Below are 24,440 nucleotides of genomic sequence, written 5' to 3'. Positions count from 1 at the left end.
TATACGAAAACTTAAAATTATTGGACAAGGACAATCATTATAGGGACATCTTCTGTGACACTCTCAGTTGTCTTTTGTAGGCCGTATTTTTACGAAATTAATTATTAAACGATCGGTGATGTCAATTGTTATAAAACCTTGATAATATTACTAATCGGAGTGATAATTTAGTTTCAATACTGTGATAAATAATGGAAAAGATTTTTTTTGAAACGGAATTCTTTATTCTTGAAATAACCGACTGATACTTCAAGTACAGTTTTTTTTTCAATCAATTCTTAATAATAATAAATTAAGTAATGATTATTTATAAATAAATTTTGAAAGTTTTATAATTCATCAGCAAGTATAATTTAAAAACGACTTATTCTATATATTTACAATAAAATTATCTCAGATTATATATATTTTTATATTAATTTTAACATACACAACTGTCAACACTTAAGCAGCTGTAAGCTTGCTCAATTTTTGAACTAGTAGTAGTCTCTAAAATATTAGAACTTGGTGAACTAGTGGTAGTGCTCAATTGTAAACGTTGTGATGAAGATTCGAATGATACTGTTGAATCCTTTGCTCTCGTTGAACTCACTTCATGAGCGTAGCTATTTCTCATCGAGTCTTGCGTCCGAATATCAAGAGGTAAATCATGTGAAAAGCGACCATAATTAAAAAATGCATCAGAATATGGTGAATTAGATTGATGATAATAATGATGATGAATATGATTATTATATTGATGAGTATGATGAGAGTAACGACTTGGCGGAGTTTTAAAGCCTTCATTTGATCCTAGGTATTGATGGAGATGATGTAAACTGGATGTTCCATACACTAAAATAACAAAATTTATTAAATCATTTATAAGATAAACGTTTTTATTAATAAACAATTGAAAAAATAGTACCCTAAGGCATCTCACCTGTAGTTGTGTTCGGATACATTGCAAGAACAGCATCACTATAACCATCCGACGAAGATTTGGGAGTTGTATCAGAGATAGTATTTGAAGTAGATTTACTAACAGTATGACTTCTACCAATAGATGAGGGAGATTCTGTTGATATATTTGAAGAACCTACGCCATAAGCCATGTTGAAAAGCGCCTCAGGATCACAAACAAATTTGTAGACATATCGTTCTCCAGCTACTTTCTGCATTATCCCTTTTTCGTAGTAATAACGGAGAGATCTACTTAGCTTATCATAATTCATTGCTGGACGATTTTTCTGGACACCCCATCTTCTTGCTACCTATAGTGAATTTTATATTAGTTCAGCAAGCTCGATATATTTGATTAATAAATTTTTTACCTCTTCAGGTTCAATTAATTTGAACTCCATTCCTCTGCCGGTCCAAGTGATACAAGGAGCATTGGCAGGATCATCTAAAAGTGCAACCAAAAATTGCCAAAGCTGTAAAGAACCTCTTCTTTGTTGTTGATATCTAAAATAGAAAAACCACACGAAATTAAATTATAAAAATTCTATAATCATCTTTCTCATTCTTTTTATGAATATAATAAAATTTACCCAACTGCAACGTCATTCCATGACGTAATTCCTGTTGAAGATGATGGCCGTTTAATATAGTCAGCATTCCAGGATGCTGTTGATGGACTTTTTCTTTGATAACCAACATTTGTACGATCCCAGGCCAAATTTCTTACTTCAGATTGGATTCCTAGTTCAGTAAGTGTAGGACTTGAACTACGTCTCGAGTAATTTTCAGTACTAGATGATGCCCAACTATCTTGTCGTAATGAAAAATTAGACTCTGCAGTAGTTTGACTGGTTGATGATGGTCCTCCTTGCCATTGTGATGTCACAGATGATGTACTAGCGGGTCTACTTGGAATTGGGGAGTCTCTGTGCTCCCTCGTAGCCATTATGTTCGTATAATGTTGTCGTCTTTGATAAATTAAGTCTCTTGCTGAAAAAATTTTATTTCTTATTAAATAATTTTTCTCAAAAATAAAACTGTTTAGTTATTTATTTTGATTTAGAAATCATTTGTTAACAGATAATGATAATTAGAAGATATTAAAGTTATTGTCGCGAATAATATTTGCTAACTCACCCGCATGAGAAAAGATTAAAAGGGTTGTTTTTCTCCCTGTATAGCTCTGACACAACTTTTGAATAATTAACTGACGGATTTGGGCTCCCTACCTCACATTTACCCTTTCGACCTTCTCCCCAAACCTCAAATGTATTTCATTTAAACGTATAAAAAGGCTGGAGAACTAATCTGATGTATCATAGACAAGTGACCAACCGATTAGCTGATTTATTTATTAATAGACATGATAATTAATTTTGATTTAATTTATAATTTCATAATAAATTATTTTTTTCGTATAATTTAAATTTTGTAATTCAAATAAGTAGAATGTTTCTGCTAAACTAATATTGATAAAAATAATTATTTATTAAAAGAGGTAAAAATTTTTCTCTAAATGTAAGAAAAGCATTTTTATCGGAAAAATCGACTTGTATGATCGAAATACTGTACATATTACTCTCACGTGTCGTAGCAAGCCAAGAATTGTAACAATACCCGGAAATTGTTCGATATTCAAAGCTTGCGTTGCTTGAGTAATGCAAATGGGGGTGGAACGTGAAGAAGGGGTAGAAAAAGTACAATAGAATGCAGACTTAGACTACGTTGAAGGAAAAGAGAAAAAACTGAAAGAAGAAAATATAGAGAAAATCCAAGTCACAACTCAGTAAAAATTGAAAGAACTCAGATTGATTTTAGGTTTTTCTTTTTTAAATTTGTTGTTGTCATTGTTTATTTATTTTTTTTATTGTTTTCCCATGAGATTTATCATCGATCCTAGCATATCGATAAGGTAGATAACGTATCTCGGAAGTACTCTATACCCTATTATTAACGTAAACTGCGAGTGAATAATTGAAATGGCTTAATGGAAAGAGAGAATTACGTTGAGAGAAATCGCATAATCCCCAGGTGACTACAAAACAACTCGTTTATTAAAGCTCCTAAAATTATGTAGATAATAATGGAATTAATTAAGAACAATGCTTGTAGTAAATTAAAAGATTCTAATAGTTGGGTAACGGTTGAAATTCATTGAGTTTTTATCATCATAAATGGATTCTAGGTAATAAAATCATCAAGTTCATAAGCGTTGCTATGAAATGATGTTTGGAATCAACTAAAAAATGCTGTTGTCAATTAGATTATTAATAACAACATCATTATTATTGAAAAATAAAACGAATAATCATTATTAATGAAATAGTTAGGCTTGGTTCCAGTTTATATTGTAATTCATGATGTTAAACAAAGCATAAGAAATTCCCTGCAAATCTTCAGAATGATTTGTGGGATGTATTGAGTAGACTGGATTTGCAAGAGGGTATATCGTCGTATTATCGTATAGTATTTCTGTGTCGAGAGCATAGCACGTGGATCATTGACTTTTCTCAGTTGTACAATTATTCTTATCTCTCTCATCTCCCCTCTGTTTGGAGATTTGTCACAGCAACAAAAGTGATATTCTCGAGAGGGTGCATAAAAGTAAAGCTACTTGACATTAGTGTGGACACAAACGAGCATAGCTAGCTTATCCATTTATTAGAAAATTATTAGGATTTCATTTGTAAATAAAAAGGGAGTGCTATGACAATCTGTACAAGAATTTAGTCATCATCATTGTTATTGTTACTGAACTATCAATATCATTAGGTTTCATGAGTTGAGAGATGAATTGTGACAAATCATTTTCAAGTTATTGATGGGGAAATAACTGTAGAAATTTTATTTAGGGAGTGGGATCCTTTGAAAAGTTCTAAATAGTTTGAACTAAATTGAATTTACCATTTGAGTTGTCTTGAGATGCTGAAGGTAGAAGATTTACAATTGGCGTCGGTTCAATGTAGCCTCGGTCCGTCGGTTCTTCTTTGACTGCAATGCAGTCAGTAACATTGCTGTTTCCGGGACTTAATTTTGTGCTAAATGACGATAAAAACCAAAATTAGTTTCAAATAAAAATTGCTATCGATCATTTAAAAAAAAAGAATTAGTTCAATTACAACTAGATTTCATACAAAAATTCACTGTTATTATTTATTTTATATTCATTGTTATTATTATTTATAATCTATTAATTAATTAATATTTAATAAGTAATAGTTTATTAAAGCACTAAATGAGAAATATTTTAAATAAAATTTCTGTGACTACTAAGTAACGTAATTGTTTTTAAATAGAAACAAATTATTACCATCACAAAGACTAGACAGACATTGCACTATGTAAAGTAATTGAAATATTATAGATTGCTTAATTATTGTCATTGAAATGTGATAATAAATATTACATAGTAAGAACTGAATTAGAAGTATAGCTTATTAAAAAATACATTCAGATCATTTTCTAAATTAAAAAGAAAATTATTTACAATTGAAGATGGGATTTTTGTAGATTGATCTAAAATTATCACATGCATCTGCAGATGCATTTCGCGGGATTTTTAATAAAAAAACCAATTAAATAAAAATAGTACTTTATAAAAATAAATCTGAGAGAAATCTTTGAAAGTCACTATGAAACAGTGAATGTTTGATAATTTTCAGTTAGAAAACCATCACTATTTGAATCAGCGCTATACTTAGCACTGTCAACAATAAATGTTGACTAATTTATTTCTAGAAAGTATAAAAGTGTATTACTTACCCATAACATGCACTATTGGTATTAGGGCTTAAATCCAAAAAAATGGATTCATGATGTCCATTGAATCGATTATTATAATCATCAGCGCTTCTCCGGCAGTTCATCAATGACTCTTGTTTGACTCCATCTAAATAATTAAATGAAAATTGATTAAATAATTATGTTAATTAGGAAGATCTTGTTTTTTCTTTCAAAGTCAATTAAGCAATAGTCAACTAAAAATATATTTTTATTAATTATAAATAATAAATACAAAAATTTTATTTTAATGATAATTTGAACGACATTAATGTTTAAAAAGTAATATTTCACCGCATCGGGTGCATTGGTGTAGAGAGAGAGTCGAAAAGAAAAGAATAAAAAGACGAAATCGAGATTATACAAAGGAGCTGACATAAGGGCGCGTGTCCTAACGGAAGTTGAGACGCATCATTGCAGTAGCACGTGAGTGTGTAATGGCCTTATGTTTGAAGAGGGAATAAGGAAATATAGCACTAAAATGCAGATCAATATATAGAATAATAAATCAAAGATATGTCCCGTGGGAAGTCTTTAATTTTTTATATTATTTTTTAGATATTTTATCGGTCAGTAAAAAATTTTGCAGTTCATAAAATTCAATAATCATCATATAATAACAATAATGACTGATAAAAACACCAAATAACATTAATAATAATAATTTATAATTATTTATAATCACTGAATAGAATTTTATTTGACCAAAAATCCAAATAAAAAAAAGATTAATTTATATAATTATTAAATGAAGTTAATATTATGAACAATTTTCATGATCAATTGATCAACATACAGCGTCGTTTGATTTAATTAATTTGAAATCACGAAAGTGCAAACAAATACTGGCGAAATGTAAACATGCCCTCAGGAGTTTATTTTATCAAGGGAAAGTAATAAAATGATTGATTTACATAGCTCAACGTTTAATAGATGTATTTTGACGTTCAACAAATATAATTTTCTGTTCATTACACTGCCAATAATACTGATAAATCCAAAGCTCTCATTTATTATTGTTTGTTTTACATATAATGAAATTATTTGTTTCATTATGTGATATTGTAAAAAACAAAAAATTATAAATTCTAATTGAAAGAATAAAACCATAAAGTGCTAACACTTGTAATCCTATTCCAACAATATAATCCAGTCAAGGTTTTATTGAAGAAAAAATAAAAAATCCAATAAGTTTAATAACTGCCTTAGGCATCATCTAATCTGTATATTGTCGTTAAATTTACGAGACCTTTGAAACTAAGATTTTTTGATAGATGTTTTATAAGACTGAATTATTTAAATAAAATGTTTCAAAAATGTGTATAAAAATAATTAATGATTTGTTGAACTTTGTACAGTAGATTGAATGAATAAATAATTAGTTTGTTGTATGAAGAAGATGTAAAGCAGAAAATGAAAATACAATAAAACAAAAAAAGGTAGTGTATAAGTAATTAATGAAATATAGTAACTTTTTACCAGAAATGTTATGAAATTCTGGAACATATTGTTCACTCTCTTCAGTTTCGCAGCTGCTTCCTGCAATGTGAATTAAAAATTTAGGATCATTTTGATAGATAGACCTGGAAGCTTCCAAATAAATACGTAATTAATATACAGACTTGATTAATCAACAAGTAGGTAAGAAAACAATTCATCTGTATAATTATTTAAATATTAAAATGAAATAAATATTAAGAAAATAATAATAAAAAATAATTTTCAGGATTGGATACTTAAAAATAATCTAATTCGTAATGAATCAATATTTTTTAAGTTAAAGAAATACATTATTTTCAAACGACTCATGTGTCAATTCATTAATTTTCATTAACTACCCAGTTATTTGGAAGTTATTGTAATAGGTTTAATTCTGCTACTTCCAAATTTTGGCATATCTTCCTGCTTGAAAGTCTTTAGAGTTGAATGATGTCATTTTTAAAAAGATTCTGTGTGTGCATATGTATGGTTGTATGTTTGTTAATAATTTTTGTCTCTTATAATAACACGCCTGATTTCAATGTTAAATTATTATACAAAAACTATAGAGCCTCGTGGTCATTTTTAACACACTTTATGATGTGTTAAAATTGATAGTTTGTTTATAGAGTTTAACATTGAACATGTGTAGAATTGTTGAAACATAAATTTTTTCAACTATTTAATAATTAACAAGAGAAAATGAAAGAAAAAAAAATTAAAACAAAATGTAAAACATTTATGTTAAATTACCTCTTGAAGTAAATAATTATAAAACAGATTGATTGATGGAATTTTACTTAAAATCATATCTGCTTATGCGTTAATCGATTTAATATATTGTATTTCAACTATACTGAAATAAATGATCATAAATGAGTGAATTTAATTTTTATAAACCCTTGTAAATCCCTTGTCCCATGATATACATTCATTATTTTCACCATTTACACAATCTTTTGCTAATTAATACTGATGTACTTGCTGTCACTTTATGATAAATTTGTTTAAATATTTCGAAGAGATTTTTGTATAAAAGAACTATAACATAATTATAATTGACAATAGTCTAGTTAATAACTTTTATCCTATATATAAGGATGGGAGTATGTAAAAGGCTAGAAAAAAAGAGTAGATATATATAATTTGAATAATGATAAAGCATTAAAATAAAATAAGTAACAATTAATTGAATTATTGAACAAAAAAACAGTCGCTCGAACAGGGACTTGAACCCTGGACCCTCAGATTAAAAGTCTGATGCTCTACCGACTGAGCTACTCAAGCTTACGATTTTTGCGCAATATGTCTAATTTCAATCCAGCAGATTTTATCGCAATTTTAAATAATAAAAATGGTATTATTTATTAACTTACCGTCTTGAAGCCATGACTCTTGTCTACATTCATTATTCTGGTACAAATTAGAACCTGAAACATAATATTTTTGTATTAAAATGACATTTTTACATCATTACTGATAATAAAAGAAAAAATGTATGAAATTAGTCCTATCATCTATTAGTTACGAATGTTTTTATTTATTTCGTAATATAATTATCATGAAATGTCATTAGTGTTTAATGAATCGATAATTCTATCTTTGTCGCACTCATTATGAAACTCGATCGATAACTGCATCACAGATAAGCATTGCTAACGAATAAAATGTTGTCTCAATAAAACGTCTTAATTAACAATTGATTCCTTATCAAATGAGCAGTTATACATAAAAGTATCATAAAAATTTATAAATGATTCACAAACGATTGGCATTTATAAGAATTTAAAAATTCAAGTTATTTTATGTTAGCTATTCATAAGAGGATGTAAAATAGATAGAAGAATTCTATTTTTATCAAACCATTAAAGTGTTAAAGTTACATTTTTGTATAATCAATATAAAAGAGTATCATGTTAACGAATGAAATATATAAAAAGTGTTGAATGGATTTCTATAATTTGCTATGAGTGTCCACTCATCGATAATATCATTATCTTCATGTCTAGAAATCCAGTCTGAATTACATTAACAGATAATAAAATATTACAGCTCATTGCCTCAGGATAATGACCATTCGCTTCAATTCCTGCACTTTTTTGATGGGGTTTTTTTTTGTGGATATATAGAAATGCAATTTACTGGATCTAAAGTTTATTGTATTTGTAATAAATAGATTAAAATTTTTTATTATTCGAAATAAATAATTTTATTCTCAGGACAACAGCTTTTTTATGATTCAATAATTTATTTAAAAATTTTATTTAAATGTTTTTCCCCATCTTTCTCTCACTCTCTTTCTCTATCTGTGTGTAAATTTGAATATATTTTTTCTCAAGAATAAAAACTCGACTTGGGAATGAAAGTAGTGTGAGGAAATATGATTACTGTGAAGAAATTGCGGCATTATAGGCAGTGATTGAATTATGGATTGAGGGGTTTGCAAACTTGCGACTGATGCTTCTCGCGTTTCTTTACCTTTTCTATACTATTAATTCATATTGCAGCTACTGTGGGTTTGAAAAATACCGTCTCAACATAAGACTTCAATTAATTTTTCCAACATATCGTTTTTTTAAAGCCTATTCTATGGGTTAATTTATCAATTATTTCTCTTATTTATCTGATTTCTTATTTACTTTCGAAACTCTTTTATCAATTTTCTTTTCAATTTTTACTCAAGTCGATTTTAGGGATTGCGAAAATTTGTAGGGATCTCACAAGGGAGTCTTTATCACCAATAATTTGTACTTTATTGACTTCTTTTTTTAAGAAAAGAATGTTTTGCAAATTTTTTATACAATTTATTACGATTAATCATGTATCTACATGAAGAGAAGGACAAAATGAAATGTACCTTAAAAAAGAATATAATTTGTTGTATGACCTTGTAAAAATCTCCATTTTGCAGGATAAGTTTAGCTATTTTTGTGTGATGTACCATGGTTACACTACACGAAAGAGTGATTTTCACTCAACAGCAAACTTTTAGTTATTAAAGAAAGTTACTATTATTCTATTCATGTTCTTTAAAGGAGTGTTGCATAATGACACAACTTATGAAATAAAATCGCACAAGATTTGATACCACTTATAGTCAAAACATAAAATTTTGAAATAGATGTTCAAGCTTGCAAGTTGAATCCTTTGTACACTTGCCCCTTCAATATATTTCCTGATAAACCCATGTTGGTAATTTTCAAATGTTAAAGCTAGGAATTTCCACTGCATAGTAATATTTCTTCTCAATGATTATGCGATATAGGAATTCTAAAATGTCTCATCATCGCACTGCATTGTCACCAAATTACTATCAAGTTGACAATAAATATTGTTCATACAATTTAGATTCATTAACATTTTGGACATTTTGGAGAAATGAAATGGATTGTTGTTTGTAGCTATAGCAAAATAATATTTATTCAACCTTTCTCTTCTCATTTTAATTATCGAATATTTTGAATAACTTATTAGAATTATTTGATCATGAAGATTATTTTTAATTTAATAAAATGATCATTTTACTTCGGTTGATATTAATTACTTTTGGCTGAAAATGAGTAAACTTCAGGTCAAAAAATATTTGAGTGCTAAAATAAATCTGTAATATCTATCATTCGTATTTGGTCTGTAAGTGACAGCTTTCCTTCAAGGGGAGGATGGTTTTACTGAACTCGTGCTCATCATCAAGGAATCATGCGGTTCCATGTACGAACGACAGATTCATTTTGTGTTAAGATTGTATATGTTTCATATACAAAGTTGTAACAACATAGTGTTAGTAAAATGAAAGAGCTCAAGAATATATGTGTGTTTCAAGAGAATATTTCAACGTCAATATGGTGGTAGTGTAGCAAAAGAGATTGCAAATTGTTATATTTTCTTTTATGACATCAAAGATAACTTCAAGAACATTTGCTCAATTTCTGTATCTTAAACTTATTGATCAGTATTTCTAAAGCTTCTTCTTTTTATTTCAACTTGGTACTAACTCTTGCTAATAATGAAGTTGTATTTAATTATATGATGATTTAAAAACTCAATCCATAAAATATATAACAAAAAATGTGCAAAAATATTTTTTTGTAGTATGAATAATTTTATTATTTAAATTTTGTGTGTTAAAATACATAGATTTTATTGTATTAAAATTAATCATGGTAGATTAATCATTCTACTGCACATTACTTGAAAGAGAAAATAATAAGAAACATTATTAGCACTGGTGAAATTAAGATAAGTTTATTTTTTGTTTTTTCAAAATTGACTTTGTGACATTTGACATATGAATGCTTAATAAAATCATGAATAAAAAATATTTATAAATGTTGAGTTTAAAAAATTTAATTATAATGTTTGATTAAATTTTAAGAAATTATTAGATTATTTCTATGAAAATTTATTTTTTATTTTATTAACTTTAAAATAAAAAGTTAACATTTGAGAAACTGTCTAAACAGGAACAAATTTCAAATAAAGTTATTTAATTTCAGTCAGACTATTACATTCAGACTTTTTTTTATCCATTCGCAGATATTTTTTTCTACATTATTACATAAGGTAATATTATTTTAAATGACGGAAAAGCTATTAGAAAAGAAGAAAATGTGAAAATAGTTTTGAATCAAATAATGACTTACTGTGATGGTTTTTTTCAATTGATGATATTTCACTACCAGAGTATGAATTGCAGTAATTGCCATTTAAAATTCCATCGATTGATTCAGGTAATTTAGAATATCCATTATTATTCTGTAAAAAAGAATTACTTTAAAAAATATTTTTAGGTATAAATTGAATGTCTGAAATGAAAAAAAGGCATTTGATTAAATGTTATAAGATTTCGTGTAGTTGAATCAATGAATAAACACATATTTAAATTAAGGTAAGTCAATTGAGTAAATCTTCGGGAAGATAGAAACACATTCAGAGAGATATGATGGATAAATGTTAGGCATGAAAGAGAAGAAGGAAGATGAGAGGGAAAGACATCCGGCGAACGATTGGTAGGTTTCCTCCTTAAGAAGCAATCTTGTGGTAAACCCAGTTACCGGTTCTATAGATTATGAGTTATTAGCACGCAAATGGTCCTATATGCCATCACTCTATATATTGCGTTATATTTTCATGCTTTTCACTTTATTACTTTATCAAATTTTTCATCATTTTAACATCATTTTATTCAAAATTAATTGTAGTTTACTCAATGTTTGTTTCATTTATTAAATAAAATTTTTTTTTCTTCATCATTTTTTTGCTTGATAACAATAAAAAATTATTGAAAATGAGTACTAATAGCCTCTATATTAACTTCCTGCGACTAATCTGCAGACGTTAATATCCGCTATTTTAATTATACATCCATCATTAATAATCTCAACCCAGACAAATTTCTACTGCTAAAATACCTTAAATATTCTCATTCCCTTTCTTACAGCTTTTTTTAGTTGATCGTTAAATTAATTTAAAAAAAAAAAAATTATTAGACTTTTATCAGACACTTTTTGCTGCCAGTGATAATCATTAAAGACATAAAAAAAAAATTTTCTTCTGAGTTTAAAGCTTTTTAAACTTCTTGTTCAAAGTAAAGAGTCCTATTTTTTGAATAGAAAATTTTCTACATATCTTTACGTATTGAAGTTCTTAAACTCTAATTCTATGATTGTTAGAAAGCTGTGTGTGTGTGTGTGTGTGTGTACCTTTATAAATTTTTTTTTGTTTCACACATCTTTAGAAAAAATGAAAATATCAATTTTGGACTAATTTTATTCGATGCGTTATTATTTAATGAACACTCGATTGAATTTTCACTGAATTTGATCTAATAAAAGGTTGATAGTATAGACAAACTAAATAGCATCTAAATAATCTGAGATAAGACTCATTTTTCGAAATTAAAAAATAATTAAACTCTTCAAAAATGAATCAGTAAAAATTACTGCAAAACAGTGTATATTTACTGATAAGTAATTATAAAACCATCACTGTTTGAATTAGTGTTATTATAATCACTGCAAATAATAAATATTTATTAATTCGTTTGTAGGAAAAAAATTAAAATAATTATTAATAATCCATGTATACCCACGAAAAGTCTCAAACGTCATTGAAAAGCTGAAGAAGATAACTTTATTATAAACCAAAGCGAAGTGCACAATTACCAGTCTATAGATCAGTCTTTTCCCTACTTTCTATCATCATCCCCTGCATACATATATATGTAGCATAAATTCCCCTTTGCTTCAAGTGACAGGGCGTTCCCCTTGACACACGAGGCATCAATTTCATCGCACGCGACTACAACTATCCAAATCCAAAAACCGTAACCGTGACTTTAGACGCGGAACCTTCACTGACACACAAGCAAACTCAATGAAAAAAAATTCGTGAGATCATTGAAACACATGCATAACACCAGTAAACATCAATAAATCCATTTGCAATATACTTTTTAACCTACATGAGACGATATGTTATCCTGCATAGCGACAACAATTGCGATAATGACAGTTAATATTAATAGAGGGGTGGCAGAAAGAGCCTACGTGAAGATGAGTCCTGGGAAAGCCATTTCAAGAGTGGACAGGCACGTGACCATGTTTGTGCTTTTTCATCACGAGTCATTAGCTCTTTAGACTGCTTTATTGAGTCTTCGTTGACTTTTAAGTGATATTCAGCATTTTTATGGGGAGAATAATAATAATATGACTATTGATAGTGCAGATGTGAGTAGTGTGGGTTTTTTTTTTATTTCTGCAAATCATGATTAGGATCATTCTCACATACTTTGTATTAATGATACATCATTATTTATGCTTTATGACATTTGACATGATTCCAATTAATTTTAGTAAATATTTTTAGTCAGCTTTCATTTTATTTTTTTCGATGACTAATTGAGGATTTTTTTTAAAATAAAATTCGGTTGTTTGAAAATAATTTTTTATATAAAAGTTGGATTAAATTTGTTGTTTTTTGTTGCATTTTTTTTTCACCATGAATCCTATTGTCTCCAATACCTAATATATTTTCTCCTCGAATGCTCTTAATGTTTGCAGTAGGGTGCAAAGAAACAATATATGGTATATACGACAACGACAGTTCTATGAGGAAACAAAACAAAGATTTCTTTTCTTTTCTTTCACTTCTTATCTGTACTTGTTCTGACGAAAAAGTAACGAATCAATCGGGGTAATTGGTTTCGTCATTGAATCATTAAGTCAGAAATAAACTAGTAAATAGTTTAAGTTATGAAAAATAAGACAATGTTGCAAATAATTATTTGATGACAATATTTATTTAATTTTATACAAGGCCCAACAAATAAAAAAACCAGTAAAGACATACATAATACAACAATCATGTAACAAAATAAAAAAAAATCTCTAATAGGAAAGTACAATGGACCTATCACTGATTCAACACTGGTTGGCTCATACTGGTATAGTGTTGTAGATCACAAAATCATACTCTCAAAGTTACAATCAAAAAGAAATAAAATAGAATACTAAACATTAAGTGAACATTTATTCTACATGTAGGTAGAGAAGATAGGATTATGGTCCAGTCTTTAATATGGTCGATTCGTTTATTTTCCGAGCGTTTATTATGGTGCATTTTCCATTAGCTAATCCACAAATATATTGAAGATAACTTCTTGGGAATAAACAGAAACTTCGAAAAGTGACAATTGATAATAATTTAACAGAATAAAATTTAATTGAAGAAAAACAAAAAGTGATCCATAATTCTACCTTCTTCTCTATGTAATCATTTTTAGGAATAATTTTTACTTCATATTGCTCTTAGTATTTCCTTTATTCTATGAAACTAAGTATAATATTTAAGCAATAAATAAAATCATAAATTAAATTTTATATGAGTAAATATAAAAATAACTTCAATTTTCAGAATTCTCCAAAAATATTTTTTCTCACTATAATACAATTTATTTGTATATTAAAATAATTTCTTTAACAGTTGTTTTATTTATTTTATTAAAAAAAGAACTAATTTACAGTTAACATATCATTTTTATAGTTAGCATGTTATGCAAGCTACTAAAAATGTCATTTTAATTAAGTATAATTTACTTGTATTAAATAAAATTTTTTCATTCATCATTTAATTTAAAAACTACCTGGCAACTTTACAAAAATGTAATCTATCATGATAATTAGTCTTTTTTATTAATATTGGAGCATGAATAATGATCTCAATCATCACCAGAAATACTTCCATATGCTAACATCAAATTTTAAATTGACACCAAACTCACTTGTCATGCACATAGAAAATAGAACACTCAATACAATAGTAACAAATAAATTAGTATCCAAAAATACAATCCCCTAAGTGTTGGTATCGAGTGCCTCTATAGTTGTGACACGCGACAACTAGTCCCACAGGACCTACCACCTCTTTTGTAATCTCTAAACACGTAATTGTCACCCCTCCTGGTAGCATCACCGTGACCACATACGTTTGAAGGGTGTCAAGAGTGTTCTAACACTATTTCCCTTTATATTTTGTGTCTCTTTTTATTATCCAATCATCCTACTATATTGTCCCACTTGAGAAACAAATAATATGAATGTGTAGATATACATTTTATACTTTAAATAAGTATGTATACTCCTGATATCCATGATTTTGATCTCTGTACCCTGTTTTTTATTTTCTTCTAATGCCCCTCCCTCTCTATTTTACTTATTTTCTATTGTAAGGCAATTGATTTATGCTTGTTGATGATAAAAATTGCTCTATTCCCACACTGGTCCCATGGTGATATTTAATTGGTACTTGGGTCTACTATAAACATATGCTAGGACTCAAATTTCTCAGGACTTTTGTCATTTGAATGATGGGTCAATTTGTAGAGATTTTAAAAATTGGTTCTAATTTATTGAATTCATTTATCATTGAATTTTTATTTTTTAAAAAATCGTTATTTTATAAAATAACTTGTATAAGTAAATTTCATATTTTTCTTTGCAATTTCATATTTAGATTTTTTTTTTGCGTTTTTGTTGGACATCTGATTGGATTAGAAAAAATAAATGAATATTTCAATGACGATTTACTTCAAATTTTAGTATTCCATATTAATATACTAAAAATGTTTAAACATGATATCATCCATTTAATTAATGTTGTAGTCACCTTTTACACTCCTTATAAATGCATAAACACATTTAAACACTTTCAGTGTATTGAAGTAAAACACTTTTGAAAATCAAGATTTGCAGTAAATGATTTATTTGAATTAAATAAATAAAATGTTAACTAACAAAATGTTTTATTGTACTAAAAATATTGTCTGTCAATTCTTAAATGTTAATAGCAAATGGTATTTTTTTATTTAAATTAATTATTTATAAAACCAATAATTAAAGTAATTTTTAAGTATAGTTGTTAAGAATCTATGCAAATATATCCTTGAACAAATGTATAAATATTTTTTTACGTTATAAAGAAATGTAGGAAAGGGGTTCATCATCTAATTAACCTGACTTTAAATTCAAGCAAAAAATTATTACTATTATTTAGAGAATGCAATTGTTAGAAATTATGGGAACTTTTGTAATAAATTTATTATTAATGTTAATATTATTTAGTAAATAAATGAATTGCAAAAAAATTACCATTCTATTTAAATCAGTAGTAATAGGTACCTCTTGGTCAGACAAACTCATCATCATTTCTTCTCGACTTTGAAACTTTTCCCGCTTTTTTTGGTGTAATTTACAATATAAATAATTAATCACTTTTAATAAATATCACATAAAGACTATCAAACACATGAAATAATAATAAAAATAATTCCACTATTTAAAAAAAATTTTCTCCAACGATTAGACTTATCAACAGCACAACTGTGACGCGAGTGATTTGATCTCTTACGAGGACGAAAAGAATAAGAGTTATCCTTGGCAAGCCGGGAAAAGTTCGAAGGTGGCTTTTCGACTTGGGTATGGCATTGAACCGCCCCCTTTATAACGTTTCGAAACACCTCTTGGAGCTTTTCATGTGTCTTTATATATACGTATTTCTACTAGGGGTGTTACTACCCTTAAAACGGAGGGCGTGGTCTGAATTTTCATTGGTTTATCCTTGGTACTCAGCAACTATTTGCTTTTATATCATCGCCGTGGAATATTTGTCTAGTTACAAATATAAACTTAGAATGTCTGTGAGCCTTGTAATCTCGGTTTGTGTATGAAGCTTCGAGAAAGTGTGTAAAGAACGAAATTTTTTTTTTTAATTCCCCTTGGCTTTTAAAATTTTTTTTTCTCACAAAAAAGATACTTATTTATTTTTCGACATCAGTTTACTTAATATTTTAGGAAAAAAATCCTTGAATATTTTTTAATTAATATTTGTTAATAAATAAATTGAAATAGTTTTATAATTTATATAAATTAATGGGAAATTATCTGAATTTTATTCTCAATCGGTAATTTTTCAAAAACGTTGGGTATATCATATTGAAGGAAAGTGCAAAAAAGTATCTCATGTGATTTTAAAAGTATTATAAAAAATATCAATTATTTAAACATAGGTCAAGGAACAAAATATTTTCATTTTCAAAACCATTGTTTTTTGGTCCTGCTTTCTTTTTATCGACATTATGTCGTATTATAGCCGATAATTTATCGGTAGAAAATTGACTTCTACTGTTGATAACAACCCTTTTACCAATGAAAAATTTTGTAAAAAATACATACGCAAAACAATTGGCGCAAAATTCAAATTATTTTATTCGGTTAAAAAAATTACTGCTCCAACAAAATTGTTCCAATTAAAAACTTCATAATCATTAGAATAAAAAAATTTAAACATCATTTATGAGCATTAATATTTATATCAAAAATTGATTTCTAACAAAGATTCATTATTAATTAAAATTTTATTTTTTTTGTAATTGCTGTAATGACAATAAATATTAATTTTTCAATTTAAGTAAGTCTTCATACCAAAATAACCTTTAAAGAGTAATTTTTTTAATTGTATTTGAAAAAAACAAAATATTTAAATTCCGCGCCAATTTACTTTTTTTACCACCAGTAGATAATAAATTTAATCAACAACAAAATTCGTTTCATTCATTTTTTAACAATCAACTTGTGTGGGTACAGTGTATATTCACTACTCTATTATCATTTTAAAATATAATACGTGGATCTTGACATCGGTACCGAGCCATCCGGGTAGTAATTATTATCTTTATAAAGTGTGATTCAACGGAACTGGTCAATTCCGGTGACAGCGAGAGTATGAGATGGTATTTGCGAAACGATAGCTGAGTCTACGTCCATGTATGGTACACACATTTAACCAGTGAAGTAGTGAATGATCTCTATGGTGGTAGTTTACACGCTTTTCGAGGCTTCGCTTTCGTCTTGTTCCTTTTAACTTACCAATTTACGTTCAATCCACGCATATGTGTATGAATCGCATTCATTCTCCAATCCACGTTTGAAATATTTTGGAATCTTATTCATTCTAAGTGCATCAATCTCCAACTCGTAACTAGATTATTCACTTTAACCTTTAAAAACGATAATTAAAGTGTTTTTAATACAATATATAGTAATATAAACGCGAATCATTACTGCTTAATGTTTATCATGGAATATTTTTGATGAGTTATAATGAAGAGTGTGTAATAATTGAATATTTCTTATATTATTTAATCATTATTCCAGTGATTTTTTTTGAACGGAAATGGCTTCATTATCGCTTCCTAGGGTACTACAACAAAGGAAAACGAGTTTGGATCTTGAACGCGAACACTTTGAGAAGTTTCAGGTGAGCTTGTTGACAAGGCTATTCTTTGAATTCCAGAAATAAACTCCAATGTCTTGCATGTGTGAGTTTTATGCTTAGAAAAAATATCCTACGGCGATTTGTATGAATCACTGTACTCATTCAACTCAAATGCAAGCTATTAAAACAATCTCGCATGCAATCAAATAAGTCCAAGCAAATCTTTTATGTGAATATATTCTTTAAACTTTTTTATTAGTAGAAATATTGCATGAAATAATAACACAATTCACGCTAATACATTTCGGAGTAAAATCAAAAATGTATTGCCAGATTAACAATCATCAGGCCTAAAAAAGCTTCATCAGACTAACGGGCACATCAATTTTATTAAATTGATTTGACGTTTAAAATAATAAATGATCACTCTGCTTGTCTGATTTACTTGATAAACTCTTGAGTATTTTCTTCACAAAAAATATTAACAATGTCACCAATATCTCCAGTTTCTACTAAACAACTCCAACATCAGGTGAGAAATATTTTGTTTTTGATTTTTTAAATCATCTTTTAAAATTTAAATATTTAACTTCTTATTTCATTTTCGAATCAATAAAAATATCATTTTTATTCATTACATTTTGGTAAAAATAATCAAATAACTTTTTAATTGGTATTTAAAAATTAATATTATCAATGAATGAATTGAAAAATCTCAAAAAAAATTAACAGGTTTCATCTAAAATTTCTAGAATAGTAAAACTATAATGATAATTATTAATCTAATTTACTTTAATTATAAAAAAAAAGTTATTGTGTGAACAATTGAATTAATATTAATTACCAATTAATAGTATACTGAACTAAATGAATTTTTAATTTGTTCACAGAGTATAAGTATAAGTAAAGCTGTAAACCCAACAGAAACTCCAGTAAAAGAGAAACATGTTCGAAGTATCCTTTGAAAATAGTCTATTTTTTTAAATTGAAAATTGACATGAAACACTAGAGAAAATTATCTGCATGAATTTTACAAATAATAAATATTGATTTGAATTAAATTCTTACAACATTAATAAAGACTTAAATAGTTAGACACATTTTTACGTCACTTCCCTGTCATTTTCTTATCTGTGTGCTCATTAATATATGAAAAGATTATATCAAAAATTCTCATTCATACTTAATCTAAAACAGTTCTAAAACGTAATCTTTTTAAAGATTATTTAATAAAATAAACCAAAAAAATTTATTTCTATTTATTAAACTATGTACTTTCTGATAAATTCATTGAATTAATTATATAAAATGACCTGATGCATAAACAGAAATAAAAAACTAGGAAATTAATGATAAACGAATTTCTACAATAAGATTTTGCAACATACTGTGAACTCATTATAACCGTGGGAATGAATCATTTCATATGTTTGTAACACATAGCCTTCACTTAACGTCATATTATTCCATAAATGTCCTTAACTCTTGACTTAGGCGCTATTATTGGTACATATCAAGAGAAAAGTGGAGCAATCTTTTGGATGTTTATTCTTAGACAACCGTTACAAGAGAATCGCATTGTTGCCTGGAAATTCTGTCATGTTTTGCATAAAGTACTCAGAGAAGGTCATCCAAGAGTCATACCCGATTCTCAAAGACACAAAGGAAAGCTTGAAGACATGGGAAAAATGTGGCAACACCTGAGAGAAGGATATGGGAGACTTATTCATTTGTATATACGTTTACTTATCACTAAATTGGAATTTCACAATCGTAATCCTGGTCTACCAGGTAATCTACAAGTTACCAATGAGGAATTAGAGGCTATCGGCGAGAATGATATAAATATTTAGTAAGTTGATTAATCTTATTTTTAATGAATTAATGAATATGATGAATAATATTAAAAAATAATGTATGTATTTTTGCAGCTTTCAAATGTCAGTGGAGATGTTTGATTACATGGATGATATTTTAAATCTTCAAAGAGCAGTATTTGGATCTCTTGATCTTTCAAAATCTAATTCAATGACACCATGTGGTCAATGTCGTTTAGCACCATTGATTCCTTGTATTCAAGATGCGTCTCAGCTTTACGATTATTGTGTGAAAATTCTTTTTAAATTACATGGTGCACTCCCTGCAGATACCTTGAAAGGTCATCGTGATCGTTTTTCTAAACAGTTTCAAGATCTTAAAACTTTTTATAATACTATCAAACACATGCAATACTTTAAACATCTTATCACAATCCCCGCTTTACCTGAGGTGAGTCATAATTCGTAAAAAATTTAATAAATCACGATGTGGTAATAATAACTAAATAAAAATTTGATTTATTAATTTAATTCAATCTTTCTCTTATTTTTCTGTAGAATCCACCCAACTTTTTAATTCAATCAGAATTACGAACATATGTAACTCCAGTAATTTTGTTACCCCAAGAAGAGTCTATTGAACATGATGTAACTGTTGATAGCCTGATAGACACATCGGATACAAGTTCTGTACCTGGAGATCATTTAGATGCTGCTAGAAATGGTTCTATTTCACCAGACGCACTTGCTGAAAGGTAAGTGTTGATAATTCGTCTTGATAACTTATCAATATAATCTTCAAATAAAGATATTTATATTTTTCGTCTTTAATTTTTTGATAATTTGCTTTGTAAAACTCGAAAATTTATTTTAAAAAATGGAATTTTTTTTATGCAGAGATAGCTTGATCGATCATCTACATCATGAGAATGGAAGACAAAGAGAAGAGTTGCACCGTTTACTTTCAGAACATCAAAGAATTGTCGGAGAAATGAGACATCACATAAGAGAATTAGAATCCTTGGTTACGTCTAAAGTACGGGTTTTTCTTGAAAATTTATTCATTTATGTACAGAGTAAATAGCGATTACACACCGTATAAATGATCGAAATGTTTGTGAAGTAAATTAATGAAGTCTAGAAAATGACAGTAATTATTACTTATTCCACTGATTAAAATACTTATTATTTTAATCTCGGAAATCATTATTTAGATCAAATCATGTAACAGAGTAATTTGTTTTACTTAGGTGATAATAACTATTGACAAACATTTAGTAAAAATCGTTTTTAATATTTCTGAAGTTTAATTAAAAAAAAAATTCTTCTGGTACATATATTTCTATATCAGTTTTATTCAGATTCTTTTTTGCATTTATGAAATTTATAAATAGAGCTGGATTCTGTACATACTAATTGTAATAAATCGATAACAATATTTATATTATATTTCAGAGTAATGAATTGGAGCATCAAAAACAACTTAGTGAAGATTTAGGTAAACAACATGCTGATATAGTTTTGAAACACCATGAGCTTGAAGGTAAAATATATAAAAAACAAGTATTTTTATCATTGAATCACATTGAAATTAATACGATGTATTGATAAATTTAATGTTTACAGAAAAAAATAAATCACTAGATGAAAAATTCCAAAAATTAAAAGAAGTCTACTCCAAATTACGTGAAGAGCATATAAGCCTAATAAGAAAGGTAAAATATTTTCTCTTATCATCTTACAAATACTAATTCAACTTATCAGTAAGATAATATAAGCTGATAATACATGAAAATATTGAGAATTTTCTAGATTAATTTTTTTTGCTCTTCATTTACTTATAAATATAAATATATTTTTTATTCATAATCTAAACATTTATTTACACATTCACGAATCATTATAGATAATATTTAGCAATAAATGTATATTTTTTGTATTTATTCAGAAAGCAGACGTAGATAAACAATTGGGTGGAATAAAAATTGCCCAAGAACAAGCACAAAGACGTACTCAAGAAGCAGAACAACGTCTAGAAGAACTTCTTCAAGGTCAGGCAACAGCAGAACAAGAAGCTCAAAGAGTAGCCCAGGCTCGATCTGATTTAGATGACGTTCGAAAACAATATGATCAAGCAAAGACTGAAAATTTAGCATTGATTGCAAAAATTGATTTCATTTCATCTGAGAAAGCTGTTGCTGAAGGTGATCTTCATGATCTTCTTGCACAAAAAGAAGAACTTGATTTAAGGATAAATCAGTTAGTATCAGAAATTGAAAGAATTCGTAGCCAAGGAAAAAAAGATTTGGATGCATTGAACTATGAATTGATTATTAATTGTATTACTTCTTCTGAAACTATGATTCAAAATGCATCTAGTGCAATTGAAATTCCTGCTATTTCAGCACTTACTTGCACTCCAGATTATCTTGAAACTCTAGTAAACCCACTGATCCAGTCTTTAAGTGATTTAGAAACGGCTTACAAAAGTTACGAAACTGATGCAAAAGAAGGAAAATTATTAATACGCTCTTTAATACGAGCAACTTTTTCTTTATCTATTTATTTAATCCATGCTAAATCTACTTCTAACACTTCAACAGACATATCACTTGGAGATAAACTGACAGACGAATGCAAATTATTAGCTTCTCAAGCTTCTACAATGTTAAGTAGTATTAAAGAAAAATCCCCATCAACTCTTGATAAAATATCACTCGTAAAAAATCAAATTAATTCTATCTCTTCAATGGCTAATACACTAATTAAAGCCAGCGGAAATGTGGATATTATTGGAGACTTAGTAGAAAATGAACTCCAGAGTATGGACAAAGCTATTGAAGAAGCTGCTAGCAGAATTCAAGAAATGTTGAATAAATCACGTGCTGGTGATTCAGGATTGAAATTGGAAGTGAATGGAAAAATTCTAGATTCTTGTACAGAATTAATGAAGTGTATCAGAAAATTGGTTAAAAAATCACGTTTACTACAAACAGAAATAGTTGCTCAAGGAAAAGGAACTGCATCAGCTACTGAATTTTATAAAAGGAATCATCAATGGTCTGAAGGTTTGATTTCCGCTGCTAAAGCTATAGCAATGGGAGCTAATTTCTTGCTCGAAGCTGCTGACAAAGTTGTTTCTGGTGATGGAAAATTCGAGCAACTTGTAGTTGCGTCGCAAGGGATTGCAGCATCAACCGCTCAACTCGTTGTTGCAAGTCGAGTTAAAGCTGATAGAAACAGTCCTAATCTCGCAGGTCTTTCAGAAACTTCCAGAGAAGTTACGCAAGCAACTGCTGGTGTAGTTGCTACTGCTAAAAGTTGTGGACAGCTTGTCGAAGAAAATGGTAATTTATTTTTATTTTCAGTTGCAAATAATCTTATTTATTAAATCGGCTTATTAGATAAATCAGATAAGCAAATCCTAAAAAATTAATTCTTAGACTTTGTTTATAAATTAAAATTGGATTTTGAAAAGTTGTAAACAACAAAGCTATTTAAAATTAAATTAAATTTTGTTATAATTTAATGATAATACAATACAAAAAATGTGTATTTTGTATTTCAGATGATTTAGATATGTCTGGATTGAGTCTCCATCAAGCTAAAAGGCTCGAGATGGAAGCGCAGGTACGTGTTCTTGAATTAGAGCAAGCTTTGGAGACTGAAAGACGACGACTGGCTGCACTTCGTCGTCATCATTATCAAATGGCCGGTGAAAATGAACCATAAATTATTATTATCATTATTATTATTATTAATTAGTTAATTAATTAATTACTTTAGTTATTATTAATATTATTAAAATTAAGCAGTAAATGAATTAAAATGAATGTAATATTCGTTGAAAATGATAAAAAAAGTGATCAGAATGAACACTAGACACGTAAAAAGATATTAATAATCTGGAACATGAAGGTCTTAAACAACCACACAGATAAAAAGGTTATTGATGGAACGATAAGTTAATAAAATATTTAATGAAATTGCTGCTTGAATTTCAAAATGGTATTTATAATGATTGTCAATAATCATATATTTTTTTATTCTTATTTAATATTCATATTATTGCTTATTTATTTGAATATTCACTAAAATTCAAATCAATGTGAAACGAAAGTAACAGTAAAGACTAATTCGTAATTTTCATTAAAAAATATTTACAACGTAAAAAACTAATAAAAAAAAATCAACGAAGAATATTAACACGTTTACATTCTGATCTTACTTTTTTACATATATTATATCTTATTATAATAATATAAAAAAATTGTAATCTGTATTTATTCATCTTATATATTCAATTGAAATTTATCAATTTATTTTCCGTATAATCTTATTGTACAATTTTGTTATTAAAAAATTATTGTATAGTGAATTTTATTAACAAAATTATTTTCACTTAACTAACACTCGAAGAAATTTTAAAAACTAGGTTACAAAATTTCTCATTATCAAAGCTATTAATTGATATAAATTAAATTTAATTAACAAAAAGGAATTGGTTAAAACTTTTCTTCATTTTTCTCTTGACTTTTATTTATAACAAATCATTCGACATGCTTTTGTTATTGTTTAGTTACCTAACTAATTTTCAATCATATTATCAATTAATTCATTAATTTTTTAATTAGCTAAATTTATTAACTAAAA

At 27.7% G+C, this 24,440-nt stretch overlaps 2 protein-coding genes and 1 non-coding gene across 15 annotated transcripts; 1 reads left to right on the top strand and 2 right to left on the bottom strand.

The window, feature by feature from the left end:
• Positions 1-421: 421 nt before the first annotated feature.
• Positions 422-15,869, bottom strand: LOC118072780 (ETS translocation variant 1-like). The gene is made up of 10 exons (XM_035092888.1): positions 15,846-15,869; positions 10,842-10,953; positions 7,578-7,631; positions 6,202-6,261; positions 4,705-4,831; positions 3,847-3,980; positions 1,533-1,926; positions 1,314-1,446; positions 923-1,253; positions 422-834 (listed from the first exon to the last, which is right to left on the bottom strand). The coding sequence occupies exons 1-10, from the start codon at positions 15,846-15,848 to the stop codon at positions 422-424; spliced, it is 1,761 nt and encodes a 586-aa protein (XP_034948779.1). The 5' UTR covers positions 15,849-15,869.
• On the bottom strand, positions 7,416-7,488 carry TRNAK-UUU (transfer RNA lysine (anticodon UUU)). The gene has a single exon. It is a non-coding gene; the product is annotated as a tRNA-Lys (tRNA).
• A 1,470-nt stretch (positions 15,870-17,339) lies between the features above and the next one.
• Positions 17,340-24,011, top strand: Hip1 (Huntingtin interacting protein 1). 13 transcript variants are annotated; one of them, XM_035092742.1, is made up of 12 exons: positions 17,340-17,519; positions 17,910-18,012; positions 18,304-18,502; positions 18,861-18,924; positions 19,465-19,822; positions 19,902-20,238; positions 20,346-20,542; positions 20,685-20,823; positions 21,243-21,330; positions 21,414-21,502; positions 21,736-23,134; positions 23,356-24,011. In XM_035092742.1, exons 3-12 carry the CDS (start codon positions 18,458-18,460, stop codon positions 23,517-23,519), a joined length of 2,880 nt encoding a protein of 959 aa, XP_034948633.1. In that variant the 5' UTR covers positions 17,340-17,519; positions 17,910-18,012; positions 18,304-18,457; the 3' UTR covers positions 23,520-24,011. The 13 variants fall into 13 exon arrangements, with proteins under 13 accessions (XP_034948633.1, XP_034948634.1, XP_034948629.1 ...); XM_035092743.1 differs by having other exon boundaries at positions 17,340-17,524; XM_035092738.1 differs by lacking the exon at positions 18,304-18,502 and having other exon boundaries at positions 17,340-17,485.
• The last annotated feature ends 429 nt before the right edge of the window (positions 24,012-24,440 follow it).

The sequence above is a fragment of the Chelonus insularis genome, unplaced genomic scaffold (assembly GCF_013357705.1).
Source record: "Chelonus insularis isolate UGA/USDA-ARS -01 unplaced genomic scaffold, ASM1335770v1 contig_94_pilon, whole genome shotgun sequence".
NCBI lineage: Eukaryota > Metazoa > Arthropoda > Insecta > Hymenoptera > Braconidae > Chelonus > Chelonus insularis.
The sequence above is the reverse complement of the archived record's forward strand: the minus strand, read 5'-3'. Positions and strand labels throughout refer to the sequence as shown.

What these genes read in the sequence shown, in the direction of transcription:
- LOC118072780 (XM_035092888.1), bottom strand. An exon ending in AATTGAAAAAAACCATCACA is followed by an intron (nt 7,632 to 10,841) that starts GTAAGTCATTAT and finishes ATTATGTTTCAG; the next exon opens with GTTCTAATTTGTACCAGAAT. An exon ending in ACCAATAGTGCATGTTATGG is followed by an intron (nt 3,981 to 4,704) that starts GTAAGTAATACA and finishes ATCGTCATTTAG; the next exon opens with CACAAAATTAAGTCCCGGAA.
- Hip1 (XM_035092738.1), top strand. Translation starts at nt 17,929, where the DNA reads ATGGCTTCATTATCGCTTCCTAGGGTACTACAACAAAGGAAAACGAGT. An exon ending in GAGAATGATATAAATATTTA is followed by an intron (nt 19,823 to 19,901) that starts GTAAGTTGATTA and finishes GTATTTTTGCAG; the next exon opens with CTTTCAAATGTCAGTGGAGA. An exon ending in ATATAAGCCTAATAAGAAAG is followed by an intron (nt 21,503 to 21,735) that starts GTAAAATATTTT and finishes GTATTTATTCAG; the next exon opens with AAAGCAGACGTAGATAAACA.